Source organism: Homarus americanus, unplaced genomic scaffold (assembly GCF_018991925.1).
Source record: "Homarus americanus isolate GMGI-L3 unplaced genomic scaffold, GMGI_Hamer_2.0 scaffold59193, whole genome shotgun sequence".
Lineage (NCBI taxonomy): Eukaryota > Metazoa > Arthropoda > Malacostraca > Decapoda > Nephropidae > Homarus > Homarus americanus.
Window position 1 is genome coordinate 7,617 of NW_024747109.1, and position 27,384 is coordinate 35,000.

At 42.8% G+C, this 27,384-nt stretch overlaps 1 protein-coding gene across 1 annotated transcript in view; it reads right to left on the reverse strand.

The window, feature by feature from the left end:
- Window positions 1–9,018: 9,018 nt before the first annotated feature.
- The window catches only part of LOC121879472, a gene marked incomplete at its 3' end in the record, with an annotated part of 19,148 nt that continues 782 nt past the window's right edge, over window positions 9,019–27,384 (reverse strand). The window contains exons 1-3 of the mRNA XM_042386118.1: window positions 26,655–27,384; window positions 10,069–10,154; window positions 9,019–9,246 (exon numbers count right to left, since the gene is read on the reverse strand). The exon at window positions 26,655–27,384 is cut by the window's right edge and continues 782 nt beyond it. Coding sequence (XP_042242052.1) covers window positions 9,019–9,246; window positions 10,069–10,154; window positions 26,655–26,905 — 565 coding nt within the window. The remainder of the gene's footprint in view (window positions 9,247–10,068; window positions 10,155–26,654) is intronic.

The window sequence follows — 27,384 nt, forward strand, 5'->3', positions numbered from 1 at the left end:
TAGAGGTGTGTGGTGTAGTGATGATACAGGTACACTCTTTTACCTGTGTTAATGGAAGGTGTGTAGGTGTAGTGTGGATACAGGTAACAGGACACTCTTTACCTGTGTTAATGGAAGGTGGTGTAGGTGATACAGGCACCTCTTTACCTGTGTTAATGGAAGGTGTAGGTGTAGTGGTGGATACAGGCACACTTTACCTGTGTTAATGGGTGTAGGTGTAGTGGTGGATACAGGTACACTCTTTACCTGTGTTAATGGAAGGTGTAGGTGTAGTGCTGGATACAGGTGCACTCTTTACCTGTGTTAATGGAAGGTGTAGGTGTAGTGCTGATACAGGTACACTCTTTACCTGTGTTAATGGAAGGTGTGTAGGTGTAGTGATGGATAGGTACACTCTTACCTTGTGTAATGAAAGGTGTAGGTAGTGGTGGGATACAGGTACCTCTTACCTGTGTTAATGGAAGGTGTGTGGGTGTAGTGATGGATATGAGGTACACTCTTTACTCTATGTAATGAGAGAGTGTGTAGGTGTAGGGTGATGGATACAGGCACTCTTACCTGTGTTAATGGGAAGGTGTGTAGGTGTAGTGATGGATACAGGTACACTCTTTACCTGTGTTAATGGAAGGTGTAGGTGTAGTGATTGGATACAGGTACATCTTTACCTGTGTTAATGAAAGGTGTAGGTGTAGGTGCTGGATACAGGTACACCTTTTTTACCTGTGTAATGAAAGGTGTAGGTGTAGTGCTGGATCAGGTACACTTTACCTGTGTTAATGAAAGGTAGGTGCTGGATACAGGCACTATTTACCTGTGGTTAATGGAAGGTGTGTAGGTGTAGTGATGTGATACAGGTACACCTTTACCTGTGTTAATGGAAGGTGGTGTAGTGCAGGATACAGGTACACTTTACCTGTGTTAATGGAGGTGTGTAGGTGTAGTGATGGATACAGGTACACTCTTTACCTGTGTTAATGGAAGGTGTAGGTGTAGTAGTGGATACAGGTACACTCTTACCTGGTGTGTAATGGAAGGTAGGTGTAGAGATATAGGTATACTTTTACCTGTGTTAATGGAAGGTAGTAGTGCTGGATACAGGTACCCTTTACCTGTGTTAATGGAAGGTGTAGGTAGTGATGGATACAGGTACCTCTTTACCTGTGTTAATGGAAGTGTAGGTGGTAGTGCTGGATACAGGTAATACTTTACCTGTGTTAAGGAAGGTGTAGGTGTAGTGATGGGATACAGGTACACTTTACCTGTGTTAATGGAAGGTGTAGGTGTAGTGATGGATACAGGTACACTTTTACCTGTGTTAATGGAAGGTGTGTAGGTGTAGTGCAGGATACAGGTACACTCTTTACCTGTGTTAATGGAAGGTGTAGGTGTAGTGATGGATACAGGTACACTCTTTTACCTGTGTTAATGGAAGGTGTGTAGGTGTAGTGCTGATACAGGTACACTCTTTACGAGACATAATTAATGCAGAATCTTTGCTGAACTTGGTTTAATATTTGTTAGTGTGTGAAACGTTTCTTGATGAGAGAGAGAGAGAGAGAGAGAGAGAGAGAGGTTAACATTATAAAGTAGGAGTAGGTAGGTTGTGTAAAGGTCCTGACTACAACACTGTCACTACAACTCTCTCAACCAGAGGCTCACCACAACACAGGCGACAACTCACATTACCAGAGAGTATAATGCCTTCAAATTATTTCAACGTGTGTGTGTGTGTGTGTGTGTGTGGTGGTGTGTGTGTGGTAAAGGGTGCGTTGTGAGAGTGTCTGTGGTTGTGTGGGGAAAATTTTAATTGGTGGTCCTACAATTTTATTACTAATCCCACACCCCACACTGCCATTTAACCTACATTTCTTATTAATTAACTACCAACCTTCATCTACAAATACTACTCTTCACTCTAGGAATATAAATTACTGTTAATTTGTCTCAAGACGTTTGATTGGTCATCCTCTGCATCCTAAATATATAGTAAGATATTCTCGGGTGTTAAGAGCATCCTGAGACGTCTAGTAATACGTGAATATTAATCTAGGACTTTGTTGTGTGTTCTTTTTATCCTACATTCTGTCTACCGGGATCCTGAGGTGCTGAAAGACAAACAAACTGACAGAAAATAACAAAACAAAGACTTAACAGACACAGCAACACACATACACAGACATTCACACACACACACATAGAGTTCTTTATCTGATATGCAGTAGTTGTAATTCGCTCCCAAAAAGTATCTTGACCATTTTGTGGTACAATATGATACAACGGACGAAGGATTTTGACGACACTACCGAGACAACAGGAATCACAGTGTTCATTGTGGGCATTGATCGACCCGAGTTGTACTTAATTTCTGCTTCGTTGGTAGTTATGATCGTGTCTGCGTTATCAGGGCGACTTGTACTGTGTGATGAATTTCAATCGCCTATATTGTTCATGTTAATTATAAAGTTCTCAGTATTAGTGGAATGTTTTGTTACTTTACCAAAATGATTATATCGCGATTGATATTAAGTCCATACAAAATTTCTTGTCGTCTCATCTGTTGTTTCGACGAGTTTCATGATTCAGACTCATGAATCTGAAGTACTTATGGATAGAATAATGTATCTTCTGCTTCACTAGTCTGAATCTGGGGAGTTCTGATTGTATTTCCACCTGAGGACGTGAGCTGGTGTCCTGTCTTCCCTCTGGCTGCGTCATTAGTACCGTGTTATATGATATTTGTGATATAAACCAACGGGACTCACAACTAAGGTGTGCTTCAAACGTTGACTGAATAAATATTACAAAAATCCCAACAATTTATCCCAGAGAAACGAACCAGTACTGAGCGAGGGCAAGGGGCGGGAGTGGGGGGAGGGATGGGAAGCAGATGAGAGGGTGGATTACGGATAGGGATGAGAGGGGGATTGGCTGGATGCAGGGATGAGAGGGTGATTGGCTGATGCAGGGATGAGAGGTGGGATTGGCTGGATGCAGGGATGAGAGGGTGGGATTGGCTGGAGCAGGGATGAGAGGGTGGGATTGGCTGGATGCAGGGATGAGAGGGTGGGATTGGCTGATGCAGATGAGAGGGTGGGATTGGCTGGATGCAGGGATGAGAGGGTGGGATTGGCTGGATGGTAGAGGTGGGATTGGCTGGATGGTGGGATGAGAGGGTGGATTGGCTGGATGCAGGGATGAGAGGGTGGGATTGGCTGATGGGGATGAGAGGTGATTGATGGATGCAGGGATGAGAGGGTGGGTTATTGGGTGCAAGGATGAGGGTGGGATTGGCTGGATGCAAGGATGAGAGGGTGGGATTGGCTGGATGGAGGGATGAGGGTGGGATTGGCTGGGTGCAGGGATGAGGAGGGTGGGATTGGCTGGATGCAGGGATGAGAGGGTGGATTGGCTGATGGAGGGATGAGGTGATTGGCTGGATGCAGGGATGAAGTGGGGACGAGGGACTAAAGAGGATGGAGGAGTTGGGATTGGAGAAAGAGAGAGCTTTAGATAGTAATTCCTACAACAACGACCAAATTAATAATTCTGTTGCACTCTAGTTAACAATCACCTAACCTGCTGTAAGTATTATCTGCTTACCGCATTTGTATTGATATCTGGTTTCAGCACAATACTGGCAGCCTGTAGCCTTAATACTGGCAGACTGTGTATATATAGCCTTTATATATACACGGCCACACCACCACCTTAACACAGCCATTTCTGAATACATTTAACTTTACTAACGAAAGCAAAATAAATCTTCAGTCAAAATGGTTTCAGAATTGCACAGACCTCGATCAAGTGTAGTACCCGGTTACTGAGCTCCCGGATATGTGGCCAGCTGACTCACTAACGGCGGACGCTAGCCTCACTATACCACCGTAAATAAATGACACAAGTTATAGAGGTGATGGTGTGTTAACCTGATGATTAGGTACCCCAGCTTATTTCACTTAAGATTAACCATCCTAACTCTGTCTGGGGAGTTGGGCTGGAGGTTAGATTAGGTTAAGGTGATTAGGTTAGGTTAAGGTTGGTTAGGTTAGGGTTAACTGGTTTAGTTAAGATTGATTAGCATTAGGGTGATTAATCTACAGGTTGTAAAATAGGGCGTGTGATACTCAGGTGATCCAGGCTCTTGATAGCCCATACAACACAACCAAACGTATAAAGGTATTTTAACTCAGTGTGTTTCATGACAAAAATAATAATGTTGAAGTTATTATGTAATGACCTCAAGCTGTAATGTCTGGTGGTGACGTAAGGAGAGTGAGTCAGTGTTCCTGTTGTTTACAAGATGAAACACTCAAGAGTCGAGCACAAATAAAGGCTTTAAAAGAAATCCAAATTACGGGATACGCCTTCTCAAGTCTCCACTAACAAGGAGAGGGAAAATGTCTACTTTAATATTCCACAAAACACAAATATATAATATTCCTCTACACTAATTAGTATTATTTTAGAGACCATTTTTCGTACCTGTGACCACTAAGGTGTTTTCTGAAGTTACCGGACCATTCATAACTTGTACCTGGACCACTTAAGGTGTTTTCTAAAGTTACCGGACCATTTATAACTTGTACCTGTGACCACTTAGGTGTTTTTCTAAGTTACCGGACCATTCATAACTTGTACCTGTGACCACTTAGGTGTTTTCAGTTACCGGACCATTCATAACTTACGGAGGCAGTTTAATATTTGATTTGGCTAACAACCAGATAATTTTATTCACCACAGACACACACTCCACCACCACCACCGTATTTAACCAATTGTATTTCTCACATTGTATCTAATGCCAGCACTTTGAACTAGCAGCTGAATAAAATCATTTGCCGTTAACCAAATAAATATTAAAAGTGGAGTCCCTGTAGTGAAGGATTGGTCCCAAACACCAGCCCAGGTCAGGTCAGGTCGTCTTGTTTTCTGTGTCAAGTGACCTTCCTGGGACCATCAATAGTTGGTTAAATATAAATGGATGATGGTTTCACACACACACACACACACACACACACACGCACACGCACACGCACACGCACACGCACACACACACACACACACACACACACGATCCACCCTCTTCCTCCACCACCCACATAGTTCACTTCAAAATCATATTCCTCTTCTCGACAGGGTCTTCAAGCATCACCAAAGAAACTCATAACTAAGGTCAACAGACGTAAAAATATATATATATTCACTTCAACAATTTCGCCCTTTTGATGAAATTTGTCTCTCCGCTTTTCGTCACGTTATAGAGTGTGGTGTGTGTGTGTGTGTGTGTGGTGTGTGTGTGTGCGTGTGTGTAAGTGTGTGTGTGTCACAGTATAAACATCGCCTTTAAGAATATATTACATCGAGGAAAACAACAGATGGCTCTGGGTTAAGTCTCACAACATCAATAAGTATATGTTACTGTACAGTCACGGAATGAATTCCGAACTGACTGACTGACTGACTGACTGACTCTGACTGTCTGGTGAGGTGTGTTGTTTATCTCATGTGGGTTCGAGACTGCTTCAGTTTGGGAGGATCGAACTTTGACTTCGATGTACAAGTGTGGGGGATTACTGAAGAATAGAATTAGTGGGGGTTCACGTTTTGTCGTCCATATACAAACACCATCATCACCACTAGCACCATCATCACCACCATCACCATTAGCACCATCACCACCACCACTATCATCACCACCACCATCACCACTAGCACCATCATCACCACCATCACCATTAGCACCATCACCACCACCACTATCATCACCACCACCATCACCACTAGCACCATCATCACCACCATCACCATTAGCACCATCACCACCACCACTATCATCACCACCACCAGCAACACCACCATCATCACCACCACCACCATCACCACGAGCACCATCATCACCACCATCACCATTAGCACCATCACCACCACTATCATCACCACCACCACTAGCACCATCATCACCACCATCACCATTAGCACCATCACCACCACCACTATCATCACCACCACCATCACCACTAGCACCATCATCACCACCATCACCATTAGCACCATCACCACCACCACTATCATCACCACTACCAGCAACACCACCATCGTCACCACCATCACCATTAGCACCATCACCACCACCACTATCATCACCACTACCAGCAACACCTTCAACACGTCACTTAAATCTCATCCGGGGTAAATCTTATTCGTTCCAACCTTCCTCAAGCTTCCGGCACCATCCATCTTGGCAGCCACCAACGTCTACGCGCGCGCACACACACACACACACACACCATAACCACAACACACACACACACACACACACACACACCATAACCACACACACACACACACACACACACACACACACACACACACACCACAACCACACACACCACACACACACACCACAAACCACACACACACACACACCACACACACACACACCACAACCACACACACACACACACACCACAACCACACACACACACCACACACACACACCACAACCACACACACACCACAACCACACACACACACCACACACACACACACCACAACCACACACACACACACACCACAACCACACACACACACCACACACACACACACCACAACCACACACACACCACAACCACACACACAAACACACACACACACACACACACACACACACACACACACACACACCACAACCACACACCCACACCACAACCACACACACACACACACACACACACACACACACACACACACACACACACACACCACAACCACACACCCACACCACAACCACACACACCACACACACACACACACACACACACAACCACACACACACACACACCACAAACACACACACACACACCACATCCGCTACAGGTCCCTTCTGCAACCGAGTCATCCGCGAAATACGCACTGCAAAGAAGTCCCACTACCCAACCAAATTACAACACCTGAAGCAGACCAACATCAGTCAATGATATGGTAAGCTTAAAGAACTCTGTGGACTAAACAATAAGACACACCCCTCCCTTCCTTAGCCATCTCACTAATGTTGACGCACCTGAGCAATCAAATAACCATTTTGCTACTATATGCCAGACGCTCCTCCACACAGCCACTTCCTGCTTACCTACCAGCCCTTCCCACTGACTTGAGAGAAGAATTTGAAGTAGCAAAACGCCAGGACAAACTAAAATTAAAACGCTCTACCACCCATTGACTTACCAATGAACTCTTCAAGGAGTTCTCCCCGGAGCTTGCTAAACCCTATGCCCCATCATCAATGCTTCTCTCAGCCAAGCCAGATGCCCAGATGACTGGAAGACCTCTTGTGTATCACCAGTGCCCAAGTCAACCAGCCCACAATCCTTAAATCAGCTACGACCTATTGCAATCACCCCAAAACCCAGCCTAATCTGTGAAAGTTTTGTGTTCGACTGGGCTTATGCTGATATTGCAGGAGTCGTAGACCCTCAGCAATTTGGCAATATGAAAACTTCTCCACCACTCACTGTCTTGTCAGCTTTCTCGATTACATATACCGCCATCTCGAGAAACGAAAAACGTCTGTAGCTGTCGCCTTCATTGATTTCACTAAAGCATTCGACCTGGTCGACCACAATATAATCATCAACAAAGCTATTGACCTCGGGCTTCGGAGAAATCTTATACCATGGCTTACAGACTTCCTCAGTGACCGACGCCAAGCTGTACGCTTCCGAGGGGCTGTCTCCACCTTTCAGTCACTCACCTGTGGCGTCCCCAAAGGCACCAAGATGGGACCACTCTGCTTCCTTATGCTCATCAATGATGCCCTAAGAGAAACCCCCGCTCGCTGGAAATATGTCGACGACTCCACCATTGGGATCAGCGTCAACAATTCTGCTCCCGACTATACCGCCCTTCAGGATTTATTGATCAGTCTCCAAAACTGGGCCACCAACAACCATGTCACCATCAACCATACCAAGACCATGGTTATGCACATCAACCTCTCCTCCGACATTGTCCCACCTCCTTCCATTACTCTAGGTCCGAACACACTCCAGGTTGTAGATTCCACGAAGCTCCTCGGCGTCACCATAGACAACAAGCTAAATTGGAAACCACACGTCAGTGAAGTTGTCAAATCCTCCAGTTTCCGTCTCCACCTCCTCCGCCGACTCAAGTCCCTCGGAGTTCCTGCACACGAACTCCTCAGTGTTTACACAACATTCATACTTCCCAAGCTCACCTATGCCTCCCCCACCTGGTCTTCCTCCCTAAATGCCACACAACGTAAACACCTAGAAAAAGTGCAAAAGAGGGCATGGAAGATTATTCTCTCTCCTTCCTACTCCACATATCAAGAAGCGCTCAACACACTGACCCTTTCGACTCTCACTGACCATCACCACGACCTCATCTGCAAATTTGGTAAGAAGCTTCTTCACCATCCTCGACACCGGCTCCTACTACCACCTGAGATCCCTAGTCCGAGAATTGCTGTTCGACACCACAACCGCATCCAGCCCATACGTGCACGAACTGATCGCTATAAGAACAGCCCAGTCCCAACCATTGTAAAATTTATCAGCCAACGCCAATAAATCAGTGCCTTCACTCCCAGTAAATGCTACTCCTTACTGTCACACTATGTTCAGAATGAACTGTAGTTTGAGCTTTTCCCCATCTAGTTATTATATGTCTTATTTGTATCCTTTACTTGTATATTATTTGTAATTCGAAACCCATTCCCCAAATATGTAACTGTATATTTTCAGCCTTCTGGCTGCCAAGCTCTTTCAATAAACCGTTAATTATTATTATTATTATTATTATTATTATTATTATTATTATTATTATTACACAGCATCTGAAGGCTACCAGCACACAGCTGAAGGTACCAGTATACAAATGAAGGTACCAGCACACACCTGAAGTCTATACCAGCACCAGTACACACCTGAAGGTACCAGTACACACCTGAAGGCACCAGCACACACCTGAAGGATACCAGCACACACTTGAATACTATACCAGCACCAGCAGACATAGCCAGTAGCCATAACACTGTAGACATAATCCTAATAAACAACTGCTCAGTACTCACGATGTTGAAGAGTGTGAAGACATATTTCTCAACCTCGTCCTCCCCGTGGAAGGCGATGACGGTGTGGTCGACAGCCACCGTCAGCTCCAGCCACTTTTGAGGGTCAGAGACGTTCAGGGCGGGGCCAAAGGACACCTCTGTTAGCCCTGATGACCCTGAAGTCAGAAACAACACAATAATTACGGGAATATCTTCACAAAACACAAGAAATAAACAAATGGAAAATAGAGTTAAAATAAAAATGAAGGTTAAATGATGTTAAAATTAACAACTAAAAGTAACAATTAACAACTAAAGGTAACAATTAACAACTAAAGGTAAATTAACAACTAAAGGTAACAATTAACAACTAAAGGTAACAATTAACAACTAAAGGTAACAATTAACAACTAAAGGAAACAATTAACAACTAAAGGTAACAATTAACAACTAAAGGTAACAATTAACAACTAAAGGTAACAATTAACAACTAAAGGTAACAATTAACAACTAAAGGTAACAATTAACAACTAAAGGTAACAATTAACAACTAAGGTAACAATTAACAACTAAAGGTAACAATTAACAACTAAAGGTAACAATTAACAACTAAAGGTAACAATTAACAACTAAAGGAAACAATTAACAACTAAAGGAAACAATTAACAACTAAAGGTAACAATTAACAACTAAAAGTAACAATTAACAATTAAAAGTAACAATTAACAACTAAAAGTAACAATTAACAACTAAAGGAAACAATTCACAAACTATACTAAATATAATTTTTTATTATTATTATTGAAAACATTAAGGTTAAAATGGCTCCACTATCCAAACATTGAGGTGACGGGCGTTAAGTGAGAGGTAGACGGGTGAGAGGTAGACGGGTGAGAGGTAGACGGGTGAGAGGTAGACGGGTGAGGGGTAGACGGGTGAGAGGTAGACGGGTGAGAGGTAGACGGGTGAGGGGTAGACAGGTGAGGGAGAAGACTTACCTGCCGCTACTTGAGTCTCCCATAGGTCAGGTGAGTAGCCGTTCCACTCATCGCCTTCAAAGGGGTCCACAACGCTAGAGTGAGCTGGTGGGGGAGAACGATAGTTAACACACATACAGTTAGTTCTGACTGTTATAGATTACCACTAGTTACATACATAAACATACGCACATACAGTACACACACACACACACACACACGTACGGTCACCATTTTCAACTATATGAACAAAAAATCTATGACAACTTTTCTAATGATGAAATTATTATGAGTTGTAACCTTTAATAACCCTTCAGTAACTGGTAATACCAAACAATTATTAATAAAACAATAAATTAGTTGATAAAAAGTAAAATATTTAGTGTCCGCTCTGAGATGAATAAAAGGAACACAAGAATGGAGGAAACTGCAGCGGGCCTATTGACCCATACCGGACAGTACCATTTACACCCAACCCCTATTGCTCATATAAGCATCCAACCTATGTTTGAAGCTATTCAGCGTATTCGAGTTAATGATGATATTTGGAAACTTGTTCCATTCATCCACTACTCTGTTTCCAAACCAGTGTTTACCTATTTCACGCCTAAATCTAAATTTGTCTAATTTAAAACCATTGTTACGAGTTCGCTCTTGGTTGGATAGTTTGAGTACCTTTGTAATGTCCCCTTTGTTTAGCCCTGACTTCCACTTATACACCTCTATCAGGGCGCCCCTCGCTCTACGTCTCTCGAGAGAGTGCAAATTAAGATGCTTTAACCTGTCTCTATACTCAAGGTTCCTAATGCCCGGGATTAGTCTTGTCATTCTCCTCTGAATTCTTTCTAGGGATTCTATATCCATTCTGTAATACGGTGACCAGAATTGAACTGCGTAATCCAAGTGAGGTCTCACAAGCGCAAGATATAGTTTTAGGATGACTTCTCCAGTCTTGTAACTAACACTCCATTGTATGAATCCAAGTACTTTATTAGCCTTGTTACGAGCAAATACACATTGTTTACTTGACTTAAGATTCCTACTTATCATTACTCCTAAATCTTTCTCGCAATCGGATTTCTCAATAACATTGTTCTTCATCTGGTATCTGGTTTCCCTGTTTACATCTCCTAAACTGAGTACTTTACATTTGTCCACATTGAATTTCATCTGCCATTTTTCAGACCATCGAAAAATTTGTTTAGATCTTCCTGTAGTTTTGCGGAGTCCTCGTCAGATTTAATAACACGTCCTATTTTAGTGTCATCAGCAAATTTACTTATGTTGTTGTCTACGCCGATATCTATGTCGTTTATGTATATAATAAATAATAATGGTCCAAGTACTGAGCCTTGGGGAACTCCACTAGTGACGTTGCTTCGATGGGATTTAGTGCCGTTAATGCTCACTCACTGTTTCCTGTCTTGTAACCACGCCCTAATCCACTTTAAAATATCACCTTTAATGCCATGAGCCTCCACTTCTCTTATGAGTCTTTCGTGGGGGACTCTGTCGAAGGCTTTGCTAAAGTCGAGCTATACCACATCATATTGTGCCCCTCGTCCACTGATTCGAAAACTGATGAAAAGAATGTTTGATGTGAACAATATGGACTATCATATGGCTGGGATAAGTAGTGAGGATGATAGACTTATTTACATGGTTGGATATGGTCACTGATTGCTCAATAGGATTGTTTGGACAATAGTTAGCTTTGTGTGATAAGTTGTGAATGAACGATGCTGGTGACTCCATGTGGCCGGAAGTTCAATGACGGCGAGACAATGGTGACGAGTGTGAGAGGCGAGTCTTGTATACATTGTGCTGGGACACCCTCCTCCTCTTCCTCCTACAGCTCCTCATTCTTCCTCCTCCAGCTCCTCCTCATCCTCTTCTTCCTTCCCCTCTCCCTCTTCTTACTTCTCCTCTCCCTCTTCTTGCTTCTCTTCCTCTTCTTGCTTCTCCTCTCCCTCTTCTTACTTCTCCTCTCCCTCTTCTTGCTTCTCCTCTCCCACTCTTCTTGCTTCTCCTTTCCCTCTTCTTGCCTCTTCTCTCCCTCTTCTTGCTTCTCCTCTCCCTCTTCTTACTTCTCCTCTCCCTATTCTTACTTCTCTCCTCTTCTTACTTCTCCTCTCCCTCTTCTTGCTTCTCTTCCTCCACCTCACACTTGCCTGGTACATGTCGACGATAACTATATGGGGTTGGTTGGGTGGTACACACTTAGTGACACACACATGGTGTCGGTCACTCAGGTCAATTATCCCGTCTCACTAAACCATTTCATCTCTCTTGTCTTTGTTTATTAATGACATAATTTAGTTCATACCTTAAATGTGTACAGATCCATGCAGGACTAATTAGGGGACGGATGAAACTGACGTGTACCGTGTACCATGTTATAACTGATGTGTACCGTGTACCATGTTATAACTGATGTGTACCGTGTACCATGTTATAACTGATGTGTACCGTGTACCATGTTATAACTGATGTACCGTGTACCATGTTATAACAGATGTGTACCGTGTACCATGTTATAACTGATGTACCATGTTATAACTGATATTACCGTGTGCCATGTTATAACTGATGTGCCGTGTACCATGTTATAACTGATGTGTACCGTGTACCGTATTTATAACTGATGTACCGTGTACCATGTTATAACTGATATTGTACCGTGTACCATGTTATAACTGATGTGTACCGTGTACCATGTTATAACTGATGTGTACCGTGTACCATGTTATAACTTGATGTGTACCGTGTACCATGTTATAACGATGTGTACCGTGTACCATGTTATAACTGATGTGTACCGTGTACCGTATTTATAACTTGATGTGTACCGTGTACCATGTTATAACTGATGTGTACCGTGTACCATATTATAACTGATGTGTACCGTGTGCCATGTTATAACTGAGTAGTATTACCGTGTACCATGTTATAACTGATGTGTACCGTGTACCATGTTATAACTGATAACACCATATACCATGTTATAACTGATGTGTACCGTGTACCATGTTATAACTGATATTATTACCGTGTACCATGTTATAACTGATATTGTACCGTGTACTATAATCATAAATAATATCATATATTCAATATGTACGTCGTAATTATATAACTATTATACCGTATACCATGTATAACATTATGTACCGTAATACCATATTTATAACATTATACCGTATGCCATATTTATAACAATGTATACCGTAATACCATGGTATAACGATATTGTACCGTATACCATGTTATAACTGATGTACCGTGTACCATGTTGCGCTTTGATGTGTACCGTGTGCCATGTTATAACTGATGTACCGTGTGCCATGTTACATAACTTGATGTGTACCGTGTACCGTATTTATAACTGATGTGTGTATACGTGTGCCATGTTATAACTGAAGTGTACCGTGTGCCATGTTATAACTGATGTGTACCGTGTACCATGTTATAACTGATGTGTACCGTGTGCAAAAATGTTATAACTGATGTGTACCGTGTGCCATGTTATAACTGATGTGTACCGTGTACCATGTTATAACTGATGTGTACCGTGTACCATGTTATAACTTTGATGTGTACATGTACCCATGTTATAACTGTGTGTACCGTGTACCATGTTATAACTTTAGAAGTGTACCGTGTACCATGTTATAACTGATGTGTACCGTGTGCCATGTTATAACTGAAGGTGTACCGTGTACCATGTTATAACTGATGTGTACCCGTGTACCATGTTATAACTGATGTGTATAATGTACCATGTTATAACTGAAGTGTACCGTGTACCATGTTATAACTGATGTGTACCGTGTACCATGTTATAACTGATGTACCGTGTACCGTATTTATAACTGATGTGTACCGTGTACCATGTTATAACTGATGTGTGTACCGTGTACCATGTTATAACTGATGTACCGTGTACCATGTTATAACTGATGTGTACCGTGTACATGTTATAACTGATGTGTGTACCGTGTGCCATGTTATAACTGGAAGTGTACCGTGTACCATGTTATAACTGATGTGTACCGTGTACCGTATTTATAACTGATGATGTGTACCGTGTACCATGTATTATAACTGATGTACCGTGTACCATGTTATAACTGATGTGTACCGTGTACCATGTTATAACTGATGTGTACCGTGTGCCATGTTATAACTGATGTGTACCGTGTACCGTATTTATAACTGATGTGTACCGTGTACCATGTTATAACTGATGTGTACCGTGTACCCATGTTACCAACTGATGTGTACCGTGTGCCATGTTATAACTGATGTGTACCGTGTACCATGTTATAACTGATACCATGTTATAACTGATGTGTACCGTGTACCATATTTATAATATTGTACCGTATTACCATGTTATAACTGATGTGTACCGTGTACCATATTTATAACTGATATTGGCCTGCCGTGTACCATGTTATAACTGATGTGCCGTGTACCATGTTATAACTGATGTGTACCGTGTACCATGTTATAACTGATGTGTACCGTGTACCATGTTATAACTGATGGTATTACCGTGTGCCATGTTATAACTGATGTGTACCGTGTACCATGTTATAACTGATATTGTACCGTGTACCATGTTATAACTGATGTGTACCGTATTACCATGTTATAACTGATGTGTACGTGTACCATGTTATAACTGACCTTGTACCGTGTACCATGTTATAACTGATGTGTACCGTGTACCATGTTCTAACTGATGTGTACCGTGTACCATGTTATAACTGATATATTACCGTGTACCATGTTATAACTGAAGTGTACCGTGTACCATGTTATAACTGATATTATTGCCGTGTACCGTATTTATAACTGATGTGCACCGTGTACCATGTTATAACTGATGTGTACCGTGTACCATGTTACTTAACGATGTGTACCGTGTACCATGTTATAACTGATGTGTACCGTGTACCATGTTATAACTGATGTGTACCGTGTACACGTATTTATAACTGATGTGTACCGTGTACCATGTTATAACTGATGTGTACCGTGTGCCATGTTATAACTGATGTACCGTGTACCATGTTATAACTGATATTATTACCGTGTACCGTATTTATAACAGTGTGTACCGTGTACCGTATTTATAACTGATGTGCACCGTGTACCATGTTATAACTGAAGTGTACCGTGTACCATGTTATAACTGATATTATTACCGTGTACCATGTTATAACTGATGTGTACCGTGTGCCATGTTACTTAACTGATGTGTACCGTGTACATGTTATAACTGATGTGTACGTGTACCATGTTATAACTGATGTGTACGTGTACCATGTTATAACTTTGATATTAATACCGTGTACCATGTTATAACTGATGTGTACCGTGTACCATGTTATAACTGATGTGCACCGTGTACCATGTTATAACTGAAGTGTACCGTACCATGTTATAACTGATGTGTGTACCGTGTACCGTATTTATAACTGATGTGTACCGTGTACCATGTTATAACTGATGTGTACCGTGTACCATGTTATAACTGATGTGTACCGTGTACCATGTTATAACTGAAGTGTACCGTGTACCATGTTATAACTGATGTGTACCGTGTACCATGTTATAACTGATGTGTACCGTGTACCATGTTATAACTGATGTGTACCGTGTACCATGTTATAACTGATGTGTACCGTGTACCATGTTATAACTGATGTGTACCGTGTACCATGTTATAACTGATGTACCGTGTACCATGTTATAACTGATGTGCACCGTATTACCATGTTATAACTGAAGTGTACCGTGTACCATGTACCAACTGATGTGTACCGTGTACCATGTTACATAACTGATGTGTACCAAATGTACATGTTATAACTTTATTATTGTACCGTGTACCATGTTATAACTGATGTGTACCGTGTACCATGTTATAACTGATGTGTACCGTGTACCATGTTACATAACTGATGTGTACCGTGTACCATGTTATAACTGATGATGTGTACCGTGTACCATGTTATAACTGATGTTACTTTGTACCATGTTATAACTTGTGTGTACCGTGTACCATGTTATAACTGATGTGTACCGTGTACCATGTTATAACTGATGTGTACTATTAATACCATGTTATTATTGACGTGTACCGTGTACCATGTTATAACTGATGTACCGTGTACCATGTTACCAACTGATGTGTACCGTGTACCATGTTATAACTGATGTGTACCGTGTGCCATGTTATAACTGATAGCACCGATGTGCCATGTTATAACTGATGTGTACCGTGTACCGTATTTATAACTGATGTGTACCGTGTACCATGTTATAACTGATGTGCACCGTGTACCATGTTATAACTGATGTGTACCGTGTGCCATATTTATTATTGACGTGTACCGTGTACCATGTTATAACTGATGTGTACCGTGTACCATGTGTATAACTTTGATGTGGCCTGCGTGTGTACCATGTTATAACGATGTGTACCGTGTACCATGTTATAAATGATGTGTACCGTGTACCATGTTATAACTGATATTATTACCATTGTGCCATGTTATAACTGATATTTACCGTGTACCGTATTTATAACTGATGTGCACCGTGTACTATGTTATAACTGATGTGTACCGTGTACCATGTTATTATTGACGTGTACCGTGTACCGTATTTATAACTGATGTGCACCGTGTACCATGTTATAACTGATGTGTACCGTGTACCATGTTATAACTGATGTACCGTGTGCCATGTTACATAACTGATGTGTACCGTGGCCGCCGTATTTATAACTGATGTGTACCGTGTACCATGTTATAACTGACGTGTACCGTGTATTTGCTTGATGTACCGTGTACCCATGTTGCCAACGATGTGTACACCGTGTACCATGTTATAACTGATGATGTGCTGCGTGTACCATGTTATAGCAGTATTATACCGTGTACTGCCATGTTATAACGATGTGCACCGTGTACCATGTTATAACTGATGTGTACCGTGTACCATATTTATAACTGATGTGTACCGTGTACCATGTTATAACTGATGTGTATTGTACATGTTATAACTGATGGTACTGCAATATGTTATAACTGATGTACCGTACCTTTATAACTGATGTACCGTATTGTTATAACTGGATGTACTGTACCATGTTATAACTGAAGTGTACCGTGTACCATGTTATAACTATGTACCGTTCCATGTTATTATTGATGTGTACCGTGTACCATGTTTTTTGTGCAATATGTTATTATTGATGTGTACCGTGTTACAGTTATTATTGATGTGCACCGTGCACCATGTTATTATTGTTAAACCGTGACTATGTTATTATTATGTGTACCGTGCACCATGTTATTATTGCTGTGTACCGTAACATGTTATTATTGCTGTGTACCGTGTACCATGTTATTATTGCTGTGTACCGTGTACCATGTTATTATTGCTGTGTACCGTGCACCATGTTATTATTGATGTGTATTGTACCATGTTATTATTGATGTGTACCGTGTACCATGTTATTATTGACGTACCGTGCACCATGTATTATTGCGTACCGTGCACCATGTTATTATTGCTGTGTACCGTGTACCTTATGTTATTATTGCTGTGTACCGTGCACCATGTTATTATTGCTGTGTACCGTGCACCATGTTATTATTATGTGTACCGTGCACCATGTTATTATTACAGTACTGCACATGTGTATTTATTTCTGTACTGTAATTATGTTATTATTGCTGTGTACCGTACCATGTTATTATTGCTGTGTACGCACATGTTATTATTGATGTGTACCGTGATCATGTTATTATTGATGTGTACCGTACCATGTATTATTGACGCACCGTGCACCATGTTATTATTGCTGTGTATCGTCCATGTTATTATTGATGTGTACCGTGCACCATGTTATTATTGCTGTGCACCGTACCATGTTATTATTGCTGTGTACCGCACATGTTATTATTGCTGTGACCGCACCATGTTATTATTGCTGTGTACCGTGCACCATGTTATTATTGTTGTGTACGTGTACCATGTTATTATTGCTGTGTACCGTGCACCATGTTATTATTGATGTGTACCGTACCATGTTATTATTGATGTGTACCGTGTTCATGTTATTATTGACGCACCGTGCACCATGTTATTGCTGTGTGCAACTATGTTATTATTGCTGTACCGTGCACCATGTTATTATTGACGTGTGCCGTGCACCATGTTATTATTGACGTGTCCGTGTACCATGTTATTATTGATGTGTACCGTGCACCATGTTATTATTGACGTGTGCGGTTCATGTTATTGATGTGTACCGTGTACCATGTTATTATTGACGTGTCCGTGTACCATGTTATAAGTGATGTGTACCGTGTACCATGTTATAACTGATGTATTGTTGCCATTGACGTCCGTACCATGTTATTATTGATGTGTACGGCAATCATGTTATGACGTGGCCGTGCACCATGTTATTATTGACGTACCGTGCACCATGTTATTATTGACGTGTGCCGTATAGTGTCTAATGAGCGAGTGTCTGTTATCACATCACCTTTAACACTCCCAAGTCTCTCTCTGAGTTTATAAAGTAGCACTCACATCTCAGACAAATTTAACACTAAATATGTATTACTTTCCGACGTTTTAACTCAAGGTAAACCAAACACCTGTGCTTAATTAACCTTTGTCTCGATGTTAAATTTCTACACGACAAACACGACCACGGCATTAACACTTTTTACCACAGGGACCCTTGATATAACGGACTTCTCTCACATCTACAGAACCTCCATATAACGTTTTTTCATCCTTATATAGTTCGTTAGATGAAGGTTTAATATTTAACGGACCCTCGATATAACGTAGTTTTCTTTCCATATAGTCCGTTAATAGAGGTTTCACTGTATTGAGAATATCTGACCACGAACTAATCCTCGCTAGTATACAGAAAGTTACTCCCCCGTGGTGATAAACTAGACAAAGACAAACAAATTAGTCCAATGGCATTATATATGTCTGTACTAAGACCAGCCAAGAGTGACGGTGTCCAAAGGTTCAGTGAAGACCTCGTATTACCTGTTATTTATTCAGTAATTATGTCTACCTGAAGGCGGAGAGGGTGGGGGGGGGGTCACTACACCTGAGCCAGACTATTATGGTTTCAGGTAGAGCCAGGTAGACAGGTGAGGGTTACAGACAACACCACGGACTATAAAACTGTTTCACACTTTTCTTGCTGTTAGTCCGTGAACGTGAAAATGAACTGGGACAAAATGCATGGGGAAGTATGTAAATGGTGTGAATCAGCATACTAACTCCCGAGGAGATATTACCACAATATTAGCAGAGTTTCTCGTTCACACACACAGGATACTAAACGTAATGAACTAATAACAAAGTCTGTTCATGTCCTGAGTTATCATGTTACTAGCCAGGACTCGAGATTTTCTGGACAGGAAATCTATAGAGAAATGCTCTTAACAGCACGACGAGTGTGATGCTCCATATACTGAGTGCGAGCTTGACGCCGCCCTCGCCAGGGGTAGGTCTACTGCCCCTGGAGAGGACGTAATCACCTACAACATCGTTAAACTACTAAGGCGTGTGCCGGGGAATCCATTGTTGGCATTGTACAATATGAGTCATGCCGAGGGCCAACTACCCACATCATGGACCAGCAGTATTGTTGTACCAATACCGAAACCAGGACAGCCTGATGCTTTTCGTCCCATATCACTAACCAGCTGCCTGTGTCAACCCCAGAGAGGATGGTTCTTGGTAGACTCTTATATAGAACTGAGAACACATGTCTCCTAACATAAATGGCTTCACTCGTTTGATATTGGTGATGGGCAACTCAACGCATAATGTAAGAACTCGCTAAACTGGACAGGAGGTCGTCTGTTACATAAGTGGATATCTCACTGACAGAAGGACTGCTACACTGTCTCACACACACGACTACATGTGTACCACTAATACACTTGTGTAATGTTCTGTACATTATCACAATCCACAGTAGTACAGTTGAGACCCAAACTCACTGTACACGTTTGCCGATAGATAATGGGGGGAGTGTAAACATCTATCATATACCTTATAATAACGACCTGTGTATATCGGCTATATAAACTATTCCCTTATATAACCCATAAGTATATATAATCCAGGTATCCAATAGGTTCAACGGTATAGTGGTAACGCTCGGCTCTCTTACCACCCTCGAGTCTGTCCCGAGACATACATGTGAAGGAAATCATTCAGTGAGATACCTACCAAACACCACAGCTTACTTATGGGGTCTAAAAGGTTCATAATAACAAAGCTCTACTCATATGTCATACGTGTGTGTGTGTGTGTCTGCCATCTCTCTGCCACTACCGCTCTGTGCTGCTGGTAGTTGGGTTCCATTCCCGGTATAGATCAACAGGTAAAACACTGTCTTCATTCAGCACTTATGACGCCGGTTGATTCCTAGAACACTTTCCTTCCTGGACTCTCTCTCTCTCTCTCTCTCTCTCTCTCTCTCTCTCTCTCTCTCTCTCTCTCTCTCTCTCTCTCTCTCTCTCTCTCTCTCTCCCAGACTCCTACATCCTACCTCCTCTCCCCTCCTCACCCCCCCTCTGCTCCCCCTCACTCCCTCCTCACCCATCTCTGCTCCCCCTCCTCTCCCTCCCTCCACCCTCCTCTGCTCCCCTCACTCTCTCCCCTCCTCACCCACTCCTCTCCCTCCCCTCCTCTCCCCTCCCTCACCCCTCCTCTGCTCCCCTCACTCTCCCTCCCTCACCCACTCCTCTGCTCGCCCTCATTCTCCCTCCCTCACTCTACCACAATGGCGATGAATTTTGGTGGAAGCCAAAACGGTTGAGGGTCCACCAGAGGGCTTCCCTGTTAACCGAGTCGAAGGCCTTGGTTAGGTCAACGAAGTCCATGTACAGGTCACGGCACTGTTCTTTGCACTTTTCCTGTATCTGGCGGGCAGTAAAGATCATGCCTAGGGCCGGATAGTTATGCACTAAAAACCATGAAATATGCATGCAAATATGCACTAAAACCAGGAAATATGCATTTATATACTAAAAATGTCACTTATAAAGCCAAGAATGCAGGTTATACGGAAACAAAATAGTTAATATAAACTAATGTTAATGTTTATTAAGCAATATACGTAATGTATTTAACATATATATGTGAAATTGCTTCAAAAATATATATGAACATGTATTTTATAGACTGACTTACTGGAACATGCAAGAAGTAATTGTTGCTCCTTTTGTGCAGTATTGGACTTCAGCTTCGGGTCGGATGTGTTTTGCTTTTTTTAAGGTGTTGTTGGACTTAAATTTCTTGCTCGCTGTCACTGGTGCTTCAAATATTTACAAAACAGTACACTTCCATCAGTAGTAAATGCATCAAATTCCTTTACATATGATCTCAGCACTTCATTTTGGTTTCTTTGTACTTTCGGCATTTTCACGAGCAGAAGAGAGTAGCTCACACAGCAGCACTGCTCCTGACTGACTAACTCACTAGTCAATGAGTCATGACCAGGTGTGGAAACGACAGATTAAAGCGACGTGACCTCACCTCACTTCACCTAACCACACCTCACCTCACCTCCCAGTACCACGTGTGCTCATTCAGTGGCAACAAAGAGATACTGCCAGATGAATATTTTGCAAAATATGCATTTATATGCAGTTATCTAGGTAATATGCACTTATCATAGAAATCACGCAAATATGCATTTGCATATTTCATATGCAAATGCATAACTATCCGGGCCCTAATCATGCCAGTGGTGCCACGTGATGGTCTAAAACCACATTGAGATTCTGGGAGGAAGTTTTCCGCCTCAGAAGAGTCTGTTTAGGAGGATTCTGGCGATAATTTTGACCAGCTATGGAGGCAGAGATCCCACGGTTATTATTGCCAAAGTCTGACAGGTCTCATTCTTATAAATATTGACAATGGAAGCATTTTTAAGAACTTGGGGATTTCCTCTTTCAATATATTCTCCAGGAAGTGGAGACGGCTGGTAAGCAGGAGTCCTCCTGCTTTTTACACCTGTGGGATTCCATCAGGTCCTGAGGCTTTGTTATTTTTCATCTGTTTGATGGCAGTAGCTACCTCATCCACGGATGGAGGATAGCTGAAGTGGGTCAGCTCTGGATGCTGAGGGACCTGCTGGGTAGTCAGTACATCCACATCAGTGTTTCGGTTGAGCAATGAATGGTAATGCTCTTTCCAGCGCTGAAGGATGCCTTCTTCATCTTTAATTATGAAGTTATCATCAGATGAGCGGAGGGGTACTGCGCCACAAGTGGTTGGCCAATAAAATGTTTAAATGGAATTGAAAAATTTGCGCATCTTGTGCTGATCTGCATGTTTGTCACAACAGTGTTGAGAGTATCCCATTCGGCACTGGGATATGCGTTGTTTGCTGTTGGGTTGTTTATAAGCCCATGTTTGAGCTGCTATCTGAAAGCATGTGCTACTGCTGAGTCCTCCAGACACTTAGTATTAAAACCTCTTCTAGAGGCTTGCTGCCTTCGACGTTTTGAGGCGACGAGAAGTGAGAGCTTGGCTCTGACAAGTCGATGATCAGTGTCACAGTGGTCTGAGCCACGCATAACACGGGTGATGAGGACATCTCGGCGATCTCTTTCTCTGAGATGCCAGTGTTTGGATCGTGGGTGTTGCCACGAACACTTGAACATGTCGGCCTGCCGAAACAAGATGTTGGTGATAGTAAGGCTGTGCGCAGCACACTTGCTGAGGAGGAGTAGGCCGTTGGCATTGCACTTGCCTAGTCCATTTCTCCCTATGGTTCCCTGCCAAATGCTAGCATCTTTGCCAACTCTGGCATCGAAGTCGCCAGGGCACAACCTTGTCTTCTCTGGGGATAGAGGTTAGCACCCTGTTGAGGTTGGCATAAAGGCCTCCTTAATGTCATCCTCTGCATCCAGTGTTGGGGTGTATGCACTGATGAAAAAGGCATGACGTGAGTGATTCAGTGGGACTCGAAGCGTCTTGAGGCACTCGTTGATCCCAATAGGCATTTCAGTTAGCCTGTGTAGGATGCGTTGGTGGATGGCAAGCCAACTCCATAAATGCAGTTTTCTCCTACATCATCTTCTTCCTTGACCCCGTTCTGCTGGCTCATCTGGAGACGGATCCTGGCTGCTTATGTCGATGTTATACCCAGCCAGCTCTTTTGCCAAGGGCAGTTCTTCTTTCAGGACGCTTATTTGTGCCAGTATCCAGAAGGTCCTGACATTCATGCAGCGACCATAAGAGGTTGTATAGTTTGTTTTTGTTTGGATCTGTGATTTTGACTGTGTTTTCCACCGCATAAGGATGACCTTACTGGGTGCAGTTGCCCAGTCAGGTTGGGTTTTTAGGCAGGCTATGTTTAGGGCACCCTTTCTAGCCACCTCCCCATGTGGGGTGAGTAGAGTGGCTCCTCTAAAGGGCTACTCAGTCGCACAGACAGGACCGGATTGCACTGCTGCCTAGATCCCAGTGCATAATCGACCATCTTATCTGTGCTGCCCATGTGTCTGTCCATCATGCATTGCCTTCGTCCACCGGTGTAGTCGTTGGGTTTCCACGGTGTTCACCTCTTCCGCCATTGGGGTTTTATTGGAGCTCTGTAAGCATGTCTGCCTGATGCGGGGCTCCACCACAGATTTTTCTCTCGGGGTTTACTCCCGTAGCCTTGTACCTGCCAAGGTTAATCGGCAAGGCAGCGGGGCAATGGTTGGTAGGCGCTAGGACGTGTCCACATGCCAGTGGGCCTGTGCACCGTCCCTCTGAGGCCCACAGCTACTCCGAGATCCCCTACTGATCTAGCCTGGGCCCACGAGGCACCCAGTTACCGTGTGTTGCCACGAGGAGGCACAGCAGGAGTCTTGATGGTGAACTTATGCAAGTTGCTTCCCTGTTCGCCACGAGGACTAGCCAGCGGCGGCTGAAAGCGAGAGGAGCAAGCAGTGCCTGCATAACGCTAACATAGTGTTGCTACACTAGACGCATTACACCACCTGTGTGCAACACACACACACACACACACACACACACACACACACACCCACCACACACACACACACACACCCCACCACACACACACACACACCACCCCCCACCACACACACACACACACACACACACACACACACACACACACACACACACACACACACACACACACACACACCACCACCACACAAACACATCACCCCCACACACACATTTCCTCCCACACATTCCTCCGACAATCATTCAGACCAACACTTGATATCCTCTTAGGGTGATGGAACTTTCAAGATGGCTGATAAATATTTCACTTATGACCGTAAACACAATTTCCCAAGAGATAATATGAGAAATGTTTGCCGGACTATGGAGTAAAGTCCGTTATATCGAGGGTCCGTTACACGTAAAACCTCCATCTAACGAACTATATAAAGAGACAATTCCTTTATATGGAGGTTTTACCGTCATGTTCTTCTCAAGGAAAACTTATGGCAGTTCACCTGAAGACATAATCTACCTAGAATTACCTTACTTAATTAACACCAATATTTAACACTAATACGTGGATCACCTGAAGATTAACCTAACCTAACCCGAAGAAGTAGCCCCCTAGCTTATTTTACCTCAGGATTAACCTAACCTAACCCGAAGAGTAGCCCCTTGTTACCTCAGGATTAACCTAACCTAACCCGAAGAGTAGCCCCCTAGCTTATTTTACCTCAGGATTAACCTAACCTAACCCGAAGAGTAGCCCCTAGCTTATTTTACCTCAGGATTAACTAACCTAACCCGAAGAGTAGCCCCTAGCTTATTTTACCTCAGGATTAACCTAACCTAACCCGAGTAGCCCTAGCTTATTTTACCTCGGGATTAACCTAACCTAACCTGAAGAGTAGCCCCTAGCTTATTTCCACCAGATTAACCTAACCTAACCCGAAGAGTAGCCCCTAGCTTATTTTACCAGGATTAACCTAACCTAACCCGAAGAGTAGCCCCTAGCTTATTTTACCTCAGGATTAACCTAACCTAACCTAACAGTGTTTAATCTTCCGGCAATGCCAAAACTTACTTATTAAACATCTTTTTACCTTCAGTCATACACCATCAGTCATACACCATCAGTCATACACCATCAGTCATACACCATCAGTCATACACCATCAGTCATACACCTTCAGTCATACACCTCAGTCATACACCATCAGTCATACACCATCAGTCATACACCATCAGTCATACACCATCAGTCATACACCATCAGTCATACACCATCAGTCATACACCATCAGTCATACACCATCACACACCTTGATGTTATCGCTAAAATATTATTATTACGCTTCAACAGTTAAGGTCTAAACGTACTGTAGCTGTTAATTACATGAGACTATTAATGATTACGAGAGAGAGAGAGTTAACAGCACACCTCACCTTGAAACGGTCGCTACTTTGCCTGGGGGAGTTAATTAACAAGCTCGTACAGGTGTGCTGGGCTCTGCGTCTCACCTGTCTGTGTTCGTTGTCTGTTATCTAGCTGCTGATGAGGAGGAGGAGGAGTGTAATTATCTACAGCCTTTGATGCCGTATACAGGTAGCCCTTAGTCACACACACACACACACACACACACACACACACACTTCACAAGATGCTAATTAATTTGTTTCTTTTTCCTTCCCCGACGATAATTAGTCAGTTTAGTCACACAGTGTTCCATTTAACGACACATTCACTTCATGGTCTACAGTGATCGATCAATGTCACAATGAACACTGTCTCCTGTTGTCTCGGTAAAGTTGTCAGAATCCTCGTAAAGATACTTTTTAATTTCTCCCTTCCTCCTTCATCACTCTCTACTTGTAATTACCTCTATTATGCTCTTCTCTTATCCTCTCATCTCATCATTCCATTTTTATCTTTCCCTTCCTCTTCTCTTGTTCCCACACAACTCAGCGTCACTTTTTAAGACTTCACCCTTGAACAGATTTCTCAATCACCTTTACCGCCTCTCACTTCAAGTCCATTTATACCTAATCATCTTGTATTATGCTGGGATGCTGTGGTTGGGTGGATACAGAACTCATCTCCTACCCAAAGATCGTTTATTTGCACCCCAGATAACCCCTTAGTTCACCCAGTTGTGAATGGGTACCCAACTTAACTAAGGAAAGTGATTGGTAGTCGAATGCCTCCTTGGGGACCACCAGAGCCATTTAGTCTACATTGTGTTATATCATCATGGCTTATAGGACCTTCTTTCACCCCTGTCTTAATATTTTTCTAAAGCCTCAGTCCCCAGATATGAGGATAGTCCCCATACAAATACCAGTTATTCCACACAGAAGGAAGAAAGGAGGAGGGAGGAGAGAGAGAGGGAAGAGGGAGAAGGAATATGGGGGGAGGAAGGAACAAGGAAGAAAGGGGGAGAGCCATGAGGTACACACAGAGAGATGGAAGATGAGAGAAGAAAAGTATAAGCCAAAGATGGGGTTAAGGACTTGGTACCAAACATAAATAAATAAATATATTAATACACGTGGAGACTTACCTTTTTAGAAGATCAGACGTCATGATTTCTTCTGATTGGACATCCTTCGCTTTTCTTTGATGTTCCGTCTTTTGTTTCTTTTTCTTCTTCTTCTTCTTCTTCTTGTCTTTCTTCCTTTCTCCTCTTTTCCTCTTGTTCCTCCTATCCTTCCTTGCCTGACACATAACATCATCGTCAGCACCAGACTCAGATGACTCTTCACCAGCCTCCTGTTCCGCTATTTTATTATCGTCGCCTTTGCTCATTCTACGCATCTTCCGGCAACCCTTCCGTTTATTCCTTCTTTCTTCTTTCCTTTTTTTCTTCTTGTTTCCTTCTCTCCCTTTCTCTCCTTCTTTCTTCCCTTTCTCGTCTCCTCCGATCTCGTCTCTCCCCTTCTCGTTGCACGTTCTTCCTGATCTAACCTTCTTGATGATCTGTCTTCACACAGTTCGTTGTCTTCATCAATACTGTTTACACCTTCTCCCATAGCTGTATTGTCTTCTTCTCCAGTTCCTCTTCGTCTGCAGTTTTTCCTTCTCCTGTTGTTGGTAGTTCCACTCTCTGGCGTTGTCGTCACGGCTTGGGGGGTATTAACAGCGTCTGTGGTGGTTGTCAAGTTACGGCTCTCCAGCGTGTACTGCCTCCCTCTACTGCCGTTGTCTTGGGCCGCCCTGCCAGTATTCTTGTCTCTCTTGTTTCTTTCAGCTTCTACCCGGTTTCTTCCCCAGATTTCGGTGTCCTGATGCCAGTT